This window comes from Jaculus jaculus, chromosome 13 (assembly GCF_020740685.1).
Source record: "Jaculus jaculus isolate mJacJac1 chromosome 13, mJacJac1.mat.Y.cur, whole genome shotgun sequence".
In the NCBI taxonomy this organism is placed as follows: Eukaryota; Metazoa; Chordata; class Mammalia; order Rodentia; family Dipodidae; genus Jaculus; species Jaculus jaculus.
Genome location: NC_059114.1, coordinates 66,213,587 through 66,227,408, shown reverse-complemented (window position 1 = coordinate 66,227,408; position 13,822 = coordinate 66,213,587). Strand labels below are relative to the sequence as shown.

Below are 13,822 nucleotides of genomic sequence, written 5' to 3'. Positions count from 1 at the left end.
AAATATGTGAAGAAAATCTGGAACTGAAGAATGCAAGATGTAAACTGAAATTTTTTATTAGATGTATTCAACAGTAGGCTTGATCAAGCAGAAAAAGGACACCAGCAAACTTGAGAACTGGGTGTATGAAATTACACAGTTAGGAGAGAAAAAATAGAAGATGAACAGGAATAAAGAACACATCTAGGATACATGACACAAAATAAAGAATACCAACATACAGATAATGGAATTTTTAAAAAGAAAAGTAAAAGAAAGTGGCCCCAAACTCCCTAAGTCTCAGAGTAGGGGAAATGGTCATTCAGCTTCCAGAGGCCAAAATCTGATGCACTATATTCAGACACATTGTAATCTAATTTCCAAAAGTCAAGACAGAAAATTTGAAAGCAATTAAGAGAAAATGTATACTTAATATATAAGTGAATTCTAGTATACGACCAGTAGACTTCCAAGCAAAAACCTGGCAGGCTAGAAGAGATGATAATGACCCATAAATCATATCATATATGACAAAACTATCATGGAACTTGGAAAAGAACAAACCTAAGATCAAAGTTAGTAGAGGTAAGGATATAATAAAAGAGCAGAAATGAATAATGCAGAACAGAAAAAAGTAAAAAACAAAAAAAAAAAACGACATTTTTTTAAAGATTAACAAAATTGACATTTAACACCAAAGGAGGCTTATAACTTACCCTCCAGGGTTCAAGGAACATTATAGAAGAGGATGTGGAAAGCATGTAAGAGTCATAACGTGCTAAATTGTACACTGAGCCATTGTGCCCCACCTCCAAGTCTGATGCATTCATGACACCACAGTAATTACTGATAACCCCACTGAAGTTTCTTCAGTAGGATGGAGGTGGGAGCAAGGGAACATAAGAGTATAATCCAATAGGAATAACACCAATTTGTAATATATTCATCTATTAAAGTTCTCAATAAAAATATTGAAAAATAAAAATTTAATAATAAAAGTTGAAACAAAATTAGCAATGAAATAAAAGACATTATACCTAAACCCACAGAAGTAGAAAGAATTATAAAAGACAACTATGAAAGAGTATATGCCAACAAGTCCAGAAGGAATTGACAAAATTCTTAAAAACATAATGTTCCAATATGAACTATAATGAAATATCAAATATGAATATATGAATAAGGACAAAATGATAGTGTCTTCAACAAGTAATGTTTGGAAAAACACACATCTACATGGAGAAGAATTAAGCTAGAGTTCTGTTTCATGCCATACGCAAAAAACAATCCAAAATGGAGTAAAGATTTAAACTTAAGAGATGAAACTAGAAAACTTAGCGGAAAACTGGGGGAAACCTTCATGGAATTGGACTTGGTAAATTCTGGAATATGAGACATAAAAGTGGTCAATTATGACTACATCGACCTAAGAAGCTTCAGTGTGACAAAGAAACAACTAGCCCTGTAGAAGGACAGTCCACTGAATATCTGATACTGCATGTTGATAAATGATTAATTTATGAAACATATAAATTAATTCCTATAACTCTGCAGCAAAAATTTGAATAAATATCTTATTAAAAACTGGATTAGGGTTGGAGAGATGGCTTAGTAGTTAAAGCACTGGCCTAAAGACCTATGTTCAATCTCTCCATATCTCACGTAAGCCAGACACACAAAGGTGAGGCAGGTATATGCCCACTAGGTGACATAAGTGTCGGAGTTCACTTAGAGTGGCTGAGGCCCTTGTGTGCCAATTCTCTCTCTCTCTTTCTCTCTCTCTCTCTTACTTGCTGTCATCCTCACTGTCTCTAAAAGGAAGGAAAGAAATGGGCCCACGACTCCACAGGGACTTCATGATCCCACAGTGAATACCTTAACCACACTGACACACTGAGAAGGGCCCCAAGGATAATGGAAGCAGGATGAGGGGGATAAACAAGTATAACCTGTTATCATATAAATAAAATAAAATTTTGAGAAACTTGCCTAAGAACTACAGTGGACATTTCTTGAAAGAAACCAAAATAGCTAAATGGTACATGCAAAGGTGCTCAGATATCAATAATCCCCAGGGAAATTAAAATTAAAAACATCTTACCTTGTACTCATTAGAAGAGCTGATATCAAAAGTAGGAAGTGCTGGTAAGCATGAAGAAAATTTGAAATCCTTAATCACTGTAGGTGGGAGGAAAACTGATGCAGCCTCTAAAACACTGAAACACTTAAGAGTAAACTACCATGTGATACAGAAGACCTACCTTCCAGTATTCTTTCCAAAGAATTGAAATCAGAATCTCGAAACTGAATTGTTATCTCTGTGTCCATGGAAGCAATGGTCACAATCTAAGTGTCCATCAGAACATGACTGGGTTGGAGACAGTGGTATATGCATACAAGTGGATGGATTACTTGTTAAATTCTCAAGTAGGAAATCCTGTCACATGCTGTACATAACATGGATGAATTTTGATGACAGCATGTTAATTGAAATAAGCCAGTTACTGATTTCACTTACAGGATATATCTAAAGTAGCCAAACTCTTCAAGGTAGAGAATGGGATGGTAACTGCCAAAGTAGTAGAGAGGGAGAAACATGAAGTTTCTGTTCAATGGGTATGAAGTTTTGGTCATGCATAATAAAAGCATTCTATAAATCTGCTTGTAAACATTGTATTTTAGCTTAAAAAATAATGTGCTATGGTTGATTTACAACTTAAGTGAGCATTATATTATATTTTTACAATAAATAAAGTAGGTTAAGAAGCCAAAAGGCAAAACACGTTTAAGGAAGAGGGGTATAGTATGAGGCACATCAAATGCTGCTGAAAGGTCAAATTATACCATGGAACCATAACTATTAGCTGGGGGCAAAATACAGATTTTCCACAATTTTAATGTTATAGTGGAGAGCAATGAGATTAAAATATGCCATAAGGAAAGAAAAAACTAACAACTTTGAAAACAACAACTTGATTTCTTCAAGTACTTGAAAAAGAGTTTAGCAGATGAAAAGACAGTTTAGTGGGCGTTTTAAAGGTGTGTTACTAGTGGGTTAACTGAAGTGGTTGGGGAGACCAGAGTGTGTCATGCTTTAGGTGGGTAACTATTGTGAAACACAGTGGCTTTTAAATCTCCAATCTTAATTATTAATATTAATTTTTGAATCACACATTATATATCACACAATCATAATATCTATATGTGTAGGTTCCAGAATGGCTACAGAAGGGTTAAAGAGGCTGTATCCAGGTTCTAGACACTCCAAGAAGCAGGGAGCTGATACAAAAACAGAGTTCTTGCAGGTTCTAAGACATAGACAGATGCTTAGAGAGCTGCTAGAGGCACACTAAGCAGATGCAGGGACAAATCAGTCCTAGGCCTCCCTAGCCTCTTTACCCCTTCTGTAGCCATCCTGGAACCTATCCATATAGATATTATTATTATGTGATTTAAATGTGTGATCTAAAAATTAATATTAATAATTAAGAGAGATTTAAAAGATCTTTGTTTACCAGTGGAAGCCAATTACCAAAGAAAATCAGTACTACTTGGTGGATTGAAGCCAGTGAAATTGACATAGCTTGTGAATTTATTATGATTCAACAAATTGTGACAAGATACAAACAGGCATCTGTGTTTTTAGAATAGTGATTCCATAGAAGTGTGTGTGGTGGGGTAAATCTGGAAAAGTAGATAACACAAGAATAAACTTTGAGGAGAATGTCAGTGGATGAGGTTAGACACAAGCAGAGAAACAAGATTGCACTAGAAATAAATCCATGTCTTCTACTTATCTCGGTGAAATGCAGAATATACAGAAATAATTGCAGGTGTGTTGAGTTCAACAGTGGTAAACAACAAGTTCTTGTCTAGTCATCAAAAAGAGTAGTAATTAGCTTAAATGATGTTGATTTGAGAAATAAGAAAAGCTACATAATTTTCATCTCAAAAGAAGGAAAAATGAATTTACTAAAAAAGTATTATAAAACTTTAAGGCTAAATTGAATGCCTATTTCAAATTTATATTCAGAAATTTCTTTTTAAATATGTATTTTTTATTTTTAAAGAGAGAAAACAGGCATGCTAGGGCTTCTAGCCACTGCAAGTGAACTCCAGATGCACGTGCCCCTTTTGTGAGTCTGACTTTATGCGGATACCGGGGAATTGAACTTGGGTCATTATGTTTTGCAGGCAAACATCTGAACTGCTAAGCCATCTCTCCAGCCCATGTTCAGAAATTTCTACTGTGTTGATTCACCTAGTCTTTGACCTTTTCATTAATGTTTATCCATCAAATTCTTTTATGTGTGTGTAGTAGGTGTATACATGTTCACATGTGTGTGGGCACACATGTAAGTGTGTGCATGTACGTGTGGAATGCAGCTGTCACTTGAGCCCAGGTCTCACCAATTTGGCTAGTCTAGTCAGCGAGATGTCTCCAGGAATGTTCTGTCTCCATGTCCCCAGCTTTGGGACTATGGGCAAGCTGTCAATCCATTTGACAGCCATGTGGGTTCTGCAGATCTGAACTCCTCTCCTCCTACTTATGGGGCAAGTGCTTTATACACTGAACCATCTTCCCAGTCACTCCACTGAAGTTTTATGAGATTGGAATAAATGGAAAGTTGAGTTCAACTAAGTTGAAGTTTTTTCCATGTAAAAAGAACAAGAAAGATTAAGAGAAGAAAATTGAGGACATTGCTGAGGGTGCAACTCTAATGCTGGACTATGGCATTTGACTTGATAAAAGAGAAATGAACACATATGAGGTGTGATAAAAAAAAAAAAAAACTGTCAGCTTTCCCCTGTATCCGGATGGTTGCAACCCTTTGACTACCTTTGTTTCCTTCCGATAAGGCCAGGGCACTCCTGTTTACAGCTAACTCTGCCCTGAGGCCATGGTGATGATCTTATTCCATATGGCAACTGGAGTTTACATGGCATGAATCGTGCCTTTATATAGATTCCATTTGCCCATCAGTACTCCATTAAGCACATCTCCCTCCTCACCACCACCACACATGCCAGAGGGGCTTTCAGGAAAGCAATGATCCACCATAGTACCATAGTTCACTTTCCTTCTTGAAATAAAAAAGTCTCCAGCTGAATTGAGCAACCAAATAATCATACTGATGACAGATAAACATAACTTCTTTATAAGAGTTAATTCACAGGAATAATGTGTCAAACAAAGGAGTAGCTGGCATTTCAGACAGGGTTGTCCGCTCTCAGGATCTGTGGTGAAGGACAGAAACATAGCAAGAGCACATGTAACAAATCCACAGGCCATCTGATCTCCAGAGGTGACTAATCCTGGAAGCTGCAAGAATGTTCCTGCCTCTCATTCTGGCATAGCTTCCTTTCTTAGTAGAGCATTATGAAAGCATATGGCACTGTGGAAAGCTTTTGGAAGTAGAACAGTACCTGAACCATGGGGTGTTTGTTTCTCTTTACCTATCTTTTCTGGAATATGTAGTTTAGATGCTTTTCTGAGTCCCTAGTCTTCTGAAGGCTAACTCTAAACCTACATAGACCAGGAGACAGAAGATGACATACAACTTGTTTATTGAGTGCATTAAGTCTCAGTTGACTATGTCTAGGAGATCTTTGAGCCTGCATCATAATGGCAAGCTCCAAGACTAGTACTTATGGACAAAAGGTAGTCTCACTTGTGTTAACAGACACTATTTTGCAAGAAACAAAGTTTGATTTTTTAAGTGACAATAGCGTCTCTCTCTCTCTCTCTCTCTCTCTCTCTCTCTCTCTTTCTGTGTGTGTGTGTGTGTGTGTGTGTGTGTGTTGTAACTATTTTTAGAAGGGTCAAGCATACCAGTTACTGTCTGTTTAAATACAGGGGTTCATTTGGCTTACTACAGTCGTGCTTCAAATCAAACTATCTGGCTCTATTTAAATTATTCAAAATGCTTAGTGAGGAAAAACATAGGTCCTATGTAGATTTCTTCTACAGACTTGTCTATAGGACCTCAATTAGGTAGCGCTAACCAGAGTTATAGGAAAAATCAAGTAGCTTCCTGAAAAACAAAGAATTGATTTCTAGAGAAAATAGATGCCCCTCATATATCCACGCACACACACAAATGCACTTAATATACGTATGCACACACAGAGAGACTCAAATAGTGTCAAGAAAAAAGCAAAGGAGACGACAAACTATATCTCCCATGTTGTCCTCTGCCATCCCTCCTAAACTCATATTTGAATCACAAGACAGAAGGGTAACAACAAGAGAATCATATAAACTAGGCCCAAAATAGGAAGTCTGGGCAGTAGCATGGCTTCAGCAGTGGCGCAGAGTCAACCATAGTACAGGCTGGCTCAACAGCTCTTGGAGCCTTTGATCCTGGTGTACATCAGCATATTTAATTCTGGGCCTCTACAGACACACCACAGTATATCAAGATAGCAGTGACCATTCCCCAAAGCCTCACCAAGACAGGAAGGAAGAGAAATGAGGCGCTACTGTAGTAACCCAAATGACTGACCGATCAATGCAGCCCAACAGTCTGGCTAATCAACCATACTTAAGAATTCATTCAGACATGCTTAGAGCTAACTGCAAATCCATTAAGGAAGTATCCTGGATAAATGAAAATGGATTATTATCATGCCTCTTGTCTTACTTTTGGAGCTGGTGTTTTTTTTTTTTTCTTTATGTCAGTGTGTAGTCATTTGTAAGCCTACTCTTACAAATATTCCCAAGTGCTATCATTGGTATATGATATCAGTAGTCTTCCTTCTTTTTTGTTATTTCACTCTTGCTATTATGATTATGTAGGATTAGAATGTAACAAAAGAAAATTCTAAGTAAGAGTGTGTGAATTTTTCATAAGCATAAAGTGTGTGAAACTTAACATTTAAATACTATGATATCTGTTTTAGCAGTGAGGGCAATGTGTGTGTGTGTGTGTGTGTGTGTGTGTGTGTGTGTGTGCCCATGTGCATGTGTGTTTCATTTGTGGTGTCTAACTATTTTAGAATATTTATACTGTCAAATAATTGATATTCAATCAACTGAATTATGCCCACATCCACACGTTTCTATTCCATTAAAAACATGTTTCAGATAAATAAGTTATGCCTTGCAAAACTAATTATTTTCTTTTGCTCAATATACTCTTTCTACCAACTTACTGTTTACCTTTTCTGGACAGTTTTCTGTTGAAGAGCAATACTGAAAAGTTCCACCTTAGAGATTAAATGGATGGACTTACAACTTATAAATACAGCAGAAATCCCTGGGTAATGAGACCTAATAGATACAGAACCAATGTAGGGAACTTTCCTAAGCTGTTTTTAGACTCCATGAGCATCATAAGATGGGCTAATCTTAAGTGCTGCTGAGAGCTAATATCAATCAGTGAGCAGTATGACTTTAAAAAACAAGGGGAAAGGTTTTAGATTTATCACAGTGACTGAACCTGAACACTTAAGTAGCAATTAAATTACATTTACTGCTCAAGGTGCATGATGAACGAAAATGTTAGTTATCAGAAATGTTACCAGCCTGGGCAATTATCCTCGAGTCAAATATGGAGTTCTGTCTTTAAGCCTAGTTGTAAATTTGAACATTCATGGAAGGCCCAAAAGAAAGCCACCTCGATGAATCCTTAAATTTGGCTCTGTCATTCACATAATAAAGTTCCTCCTTCACGCTATATTAAAGCTGTGTTTCTCAGACTTCAGATATGTATCTGAATCATATCATCATTTTGTTAAATATATATCGTGATTAAACAAATGTAAGGAATGGAATTTGAGATGCTATGTTTCTATCAAACTGTCATGTATGCTCATACTGCTGGTTACCGGACCAACTTTGAGTGACAAAGCCTTAGGATATTGTTGGTACAATACATGAAAATCAAATATACACCTAGGAAAACAGTGTAAATGGTAAAATACATATCACCTCACGTTGATTGATAATAGGAATTCAATTCAAGCCGATCAAGAAAAAGTTGTAGTAGAACAAACTTTCTCAGGACAAGAACAGAGAGAGGACAAGAGGCTGGTTACTGGACACTAAGTTATGGGTATGTGAGGGAAACAAGTTCTGGAGTTCTTTCATGCGGTAGGAGGAGTACAGGGAGCAACGATGTGCTGTGTAGTTCCAGAAAAGCTTGAAGAAAGGACTCTAAATGTTTGTACCATGAAGCAATAATAAACATTTGAACATATGTGTTTAACTTAATATGCACACTACACAAAGTATTAACAAAATATTACAAGATACCCATCAAATATGTACAATTTTGTGTCAAATTTTAAATAAATGTTAAAATGCTACCCACCCAGCTATTCTCCAATTTTCTTTTCCTTTTTTTACTTTATCAAAATCAAAACAAATAGGGAGCTGAACAGATAAACCTGGAGGGATATCCATCCTGAACAAATTTGTCAACTTTTAATTGACCTGATAGATTAACTTCTGTATCATTATCCTGACTGAAAATATGAAAAACACTGTGCTTTTTTTAAAAAAAAGAAATGTATTGAATTAGACTCAGTATCAGATTTACCATATATTACCATAGATGGTCTCGTTCTGATTACATAGAATAGTAAATTGTAAAAAAGAGGAAGGGAGTTGGTTCTAGGAATACTAACAACACAAAGGGACTACCGTGAGGTAAGGAATAAACAATTTATAAGGCTCCATCTAAGTGGCACAGCACTTGTCTATGATGTATAAGGCTCTGGGTTCAATTCTCATCACCACAAAACAAACAGCAACACAAACGTGAACTAAAGCAGACAAGGAACCAGGGTTATGCACGTGCTCAGTTTCCCTAAGAAAGACTGGTCTTTTTCATTAGTGTTGGCATTTTCTAAAGGAAATTAACAAGTATTTGTGTGTCACTGACCTATAAAGCATTTCTGTGCACCTTATGTAAAGTAGAATCAATGACTCCCTGATCAAGAAAACACACATTCTCTCCAAGGTTCCAGTTCCACACCATTTTAACCAACTTGCCATTATTGCATGGCCAGTTTGACGGTAGTAAAAGATTTTCATCATATATCAAACAAATTCCTCCTACAAACCAAACTTGCCTCAGTCATGCAAACTCTGGGCCGTGCTCTGAGGCAGACTCAGATCCCCAGCATGTCGCACGCCGCTCTGATGGTTCTGGAGCTGCCATGAACATTCAGCTAGAACTCTGCTGCAAAAATGCCAGTTACTCACCAGACTCACTTTTGCCTTCATTTTTTAGCCTTTGATTTCATGTTTCCACCTCTGTTTATCCTCTGGCACCTGCCTGTGCTAAAAGGAAACATCATTCATAACCTGAAACCCCTTGTGACACAGAGGAAACCTGTTTCTGTTTCTTACCTTACCTTGGTTAATTTTTCTCCCTGGTTCCATCAGACGGAAAAAAGGGATAAACAAAACAGAAATTTGAGCAACAGTCAATGTGTTCTGATAGGTACTATCTTGCCTTTGAAAAAATGAATCCAAAATAAATTTACTAATAATAGTTACTAACATTCCCTCAGTCCAGCAAATATCAACTCATGAAGCCTTTAAATGCAAAACAAAACCGAGAGACATGGTTTTCAAGGCATTCAAGGCATACATTTAAGGAATACTGGCCAACACCAGAGTACATGGAAGACACTATAACGCACACACACATACACACACACACACACACACACACACACACACACCTCCCTTTGCTCTGGTCTTGTGTAATTTGGTCAGATGCTCCATGTGGATGGCCTCATAATTAGGTGGTTCCTCCTTCACCTAAGAAAACCTGAAGCTTTCATGACTGCTGAACAGCAGTTTCCCTCCATAGAAACACTTATGCTGTGCACCAGGCGGGGTTTTAAATGGTGGGGATAATTGCTTAATTCAAGCTGAAGCAACTGGCCAAGTAAACATGTAGCAGCCAGGAAGCTATTAGCATGATTTTAAGGCAATTATTCCATTAGTGTTTAATAGTCTCCAATTAGTCTGCTCTATCAAAATTTGAATGTCTTCTTTTTCCTCCAAAAAATTCTGTGTTGAGTAATGCAGGAAGGTACCAAACTTGTTTTTAACCCTAGATTTAATCTAATCTGCTTTACACGACCATTGGGGCATTCAAGAATATAGAGTTGGTAAAATCCGTGTGTGTGTGTGTCTGTACCTGCGCGCATGTCTGTGTGCATGCACGCTAGTTCTAAAAATGCAAGACTCTGGAGAGAACTCACTTGGAATATTATACTAAAAGGCGTTGGGAACTCAGTGGAAATGCCCATGGCATTCCATTATTCCTGTTATGTCTCTACTAACAGAAGGCCAGAATATCAAAATCTCTGACCTCAAAGCTTCACTTTGTCCCATAGGCTGTTCATCATCTCACCTTGGCTCGCGCTTGCTTCTGAGTGATCTTAACGTAAGTCTCAAAGCCTTCCCTCCACAATTCCGGGAGTTCCTCTCTAAGATTCAGTTTAGAGTTCAGATTACTAAGCTGATTTTAGGTCAATTGTCAACACTGAATTTGAGTTAATTTTTGTAACTAATCTATGAAATGAAAATAGCAAGGCCAGCACGGCCCACTTTACAGGGTTTGTGTAAGAATGTACTATACATAACAGGGTTTTGGGAAGGGAAGTATTATGTAAGGTCAATTCAAGCGGGTAGTCATTGCATTCTGTAAGACTGGCTGTGCCAAATCGGGCCAAATCGCTGGAGTCCCCTGCCAATGAGCTGGCACCTCAGCCCTTGCCCTTCTTGCCAGCTAAATGTATCATACGGGCAGGATCATGTGAAAGTACCTACAGAAGCTACAATAAATCCAGAAGGAGAAATAATGGATGAGAAGAGTGGAAGTTCGCTAACAAAGTTCTGTGCCTTCTACTTTCTTCTTTAAAGAGCAATCCCCATGATTTCCTGATAGTGGAGTTAATATAGATGAGAAGCTGGATGGTTCTTTCCCAGTAAAGTCATCAGTTGAGTGAGGACCGGAGAAGACTCGTTCTGAGGACTGAGCTGGGGGCAGCCTGAGCCTGCCATGACCACCTCCAAACACACTACTGCCATTGATCACACGATGGACTGACTTCAGAGCTATTGGCTGGACCTCAAAAACCCTTTCTCCTTCCTCTCGTTCTTCCTTCCTTCCTCTACCCTCTCTCCCTCCTTCCCCCTTTTCACCTTTCTCCTCGTTTCTTTTATAGGTTTGTCGAGCGCTCCCCCCCCCCCCCCCGAATGTTTTCATGAAAAGGTTTGATGGGAGGAAACCCTGGATAGGACAGGTTAAGAGGAGGTAGGCCAGAAGGCTTGAGCTTAATCAACCCAGCTCTACTGGGGCTGGAGGTGGGCTGACCACAGGTAATTTGCCCTCCAGCACAGTCCTGGGAGAATCAGGTGCACACTCCTTCAGCTCATGTGCATGGCCAAATTGGCAAGCAAGCAGGACCGTTCCTGTCCTGAAATGAACCTCTCTCTTGGATACTTGGGATAAACCAGTTCCTCTCAAGCAAGCTAACCAGTCCTTGGGTGCAAGGGTCACCTGTCAGGCTAAAGTCTCTTGACACATCCCTCCTCTTTCTCGCTTTTTCCAAGCATCCCTCCCTGTGGGCTGTCTGGGCCCTGCATTGGACACATGAATCTCATCCCTGCGCCGCTCTTGTTTGGGTTCCACAGTCCGGCTTCAGTCCGCCGGCCCGGAGCAGCCGAGGCAAGGTCTGCAAAGCAGAGCCGAGCACCTGTCGTTGCTCCGCAGGCGCTGGGAGCGGACGCCCTGCCCGGTCCAGCTGAGCAGCGAGCGCGCTGGACTCGTCGCCCCCATGGGCTCCCGGTCAAGGGCACCGAGCGCGCCGCTGCGGGTCCCTGAACTTTCCCCACTCTTCGGGGGAGACTGGGGACGAATACTAATGATCCCCGTAGATTTCAGGGGAGAAGCCACCAAAGCGGTCCCCGCTCCAGAGACCCAGCTCCCCATGCCCGCGCACGATCAGCCCACAGAGCCGGGTCCGCCCCGGGGCCGAGGCGCCGCCGTCGTTCCCCGAGCCGGGGGCTGGGGTGTGTGTGGGGGGGAGTGATGGTCACCGGGGTTCGGGAGGGGTCCACAGAGGCCGCGCCCCTCCCTCTGGGCAGGGGGGTCGGGGTCGCAGCGGGGCGCGGGGGGGGGGGTGCTGCCGGGCTCCCGGGCGCCTACCTGGGATGGCTAAATTGGTGAGCGGGATGCTGTGGATGCTCTCCGGCAAGGTGCCCATCCAGTCGGCGAAGGTCAGCTCCAGCTTCCCCTGAGACGCGGCCATGGTGCCAGGCGTGTGGCGCTGGTGCCGCGAACCCGGTGTTGGCTCCACCGCCCCGTGGAGTTTACTCGGGGCTCGGGGCCACGCCCACAGGATGGCGCAGACACACACTCATTGTAATAATTATTCAGAAGCACGGCCGAGCTCCCCGGGGCGCCCGGCCCGGCTCCGGGCTTTGTTCGCGCGCGCCCCGCGCCCCGCCCGCCTCCGCGCCCACCCCGCTGCACCCTCTCTCGACCCTCACCCTCTCTCCCAAACTTGATTCGCCCCTTGCTATGGCTTCCCGGTCCTGCTGGCGTGAAGGACAGTCTCGTGGTGGACTGGAAAGCTAGAAGACTTGCGGAGGACATTGCCCGAAGCCGCGGACGCGCCGCCCCCAGGGACTTGAGCCTCCCCAGAGAGCGCCCCTAGCCCGAGCTAGACAACAGGTTGCGCCTTCCCTGCGCCCTGCGTGGACAAAATGGTGGTCCTTTCCACTTGGCCTGATCTTTGGAATGGCTGGTACCCTTGATGTCAGGCCACGGCCAGGCCAGAGCATTCTAGGAGGTTCTGAATTCCTGGTACCCTTGTCCCATGCGTTTCATAGTGAAATACTGCACCAGGTGAAAACGGACCTGGCATTTCTGTGGAGAAAGCTGTGCGTGTCTTTCTGTTGGTTTCATGACACTCGGGGCAAGACCAAAACCTGGTGCTGGCAAGAAAATCACATTTCCCCCAATGACATGCTGTAATTGTTGCCAGTAGCATTTGGTGGAATGTGTTTGGCTCCGTTTGAAGTCATCTATGAGATTGGATTTTTATTCCTTGGCAGGCTAAGAGAGATGTGCCTCTGGAGAGATAAATCACTCATTGAGGCTCCAAAGTACTGTCTGGGTCCACCTGCTCTTAAACGGAAACAAGCAGAGAGACCAGTTCTTCCAAAGGAGAACGGCAGTGGCCTGCGCAGGCATATATGAAAGGGACCGAAAGCATGCTATCCAGAGAAACAGGGCGTGAAATGGTCCTATTTCCCCAGACAAGTGAGATGTGAATGCTTTTCGTGAAGCAAATGCTATTAAGTTGAAGAAATAAAAATCAAGGCAGGAGATAGCTATGAAACATGAGAATAATCACTTCAGTGCAGCAAGAAAAATAACAAGGCCTGGAGAGATGGCTTAGCGATTAAGGCACTTGCCTGCGAAACCTAAGGATCCGTGTTTGACTCTTCAAATCCTACATAAGCCAGATGCACAAGGTGACGCAAGTGCACAAGGTCGCACATGCGTACAAGGTGGCCCAGACATTTGGAGTTCGAGTTCAGTGGTTGAAGGCCCTGGCGTGCCAATGACCTCTCTTTCTCATAAAAAAAGGGGGGGGCCAATCTATTGGGCTTGCTTCAAAATAAATAAATAAATAAATGGGTTATTTAGCATTTACAAAACTCAAGAGCATACTTAGTTTGCACATGGACGCTGAGACCTAAGAGTATTCCTCATCAAGTGGAGAGCACCATGGGAGAGAAAAGAGACATTATCTCATCCTTTTGATCTGATTTTTTATTCTCCCCATAGAATCAATGCATAGCTTC

General features: G+C 41.4%; 1 protein-coding gene across 1 annotated transcript in view; it reads right to left on the bottom strand.

The window, feature by feature from the left end:
• Positions 1 to 12,384, bottom strand: part of Plcxd3 (phosphatidylinositol specific phospholipase C X domain containing 3) — a 201,606-nt gene extending 189,222 nt beyond the window's left edge. The window contains exon 1 of the mRNA XM_004652497.2: positions 12,156 to 12,384. Coding sequence (XP_004652554.1) covers positions 12,156 to 12,258 — 103 coding nt within the window. The 5' untranslated portion in view covers positions 12,259 to 12,384. The remainder of the gene's footprint in view (positions 1 to 12,155) is intronic.
• Between the last annotated feature and the right edge of the window lie 1,438 nt (positions 12,385 to 13,822).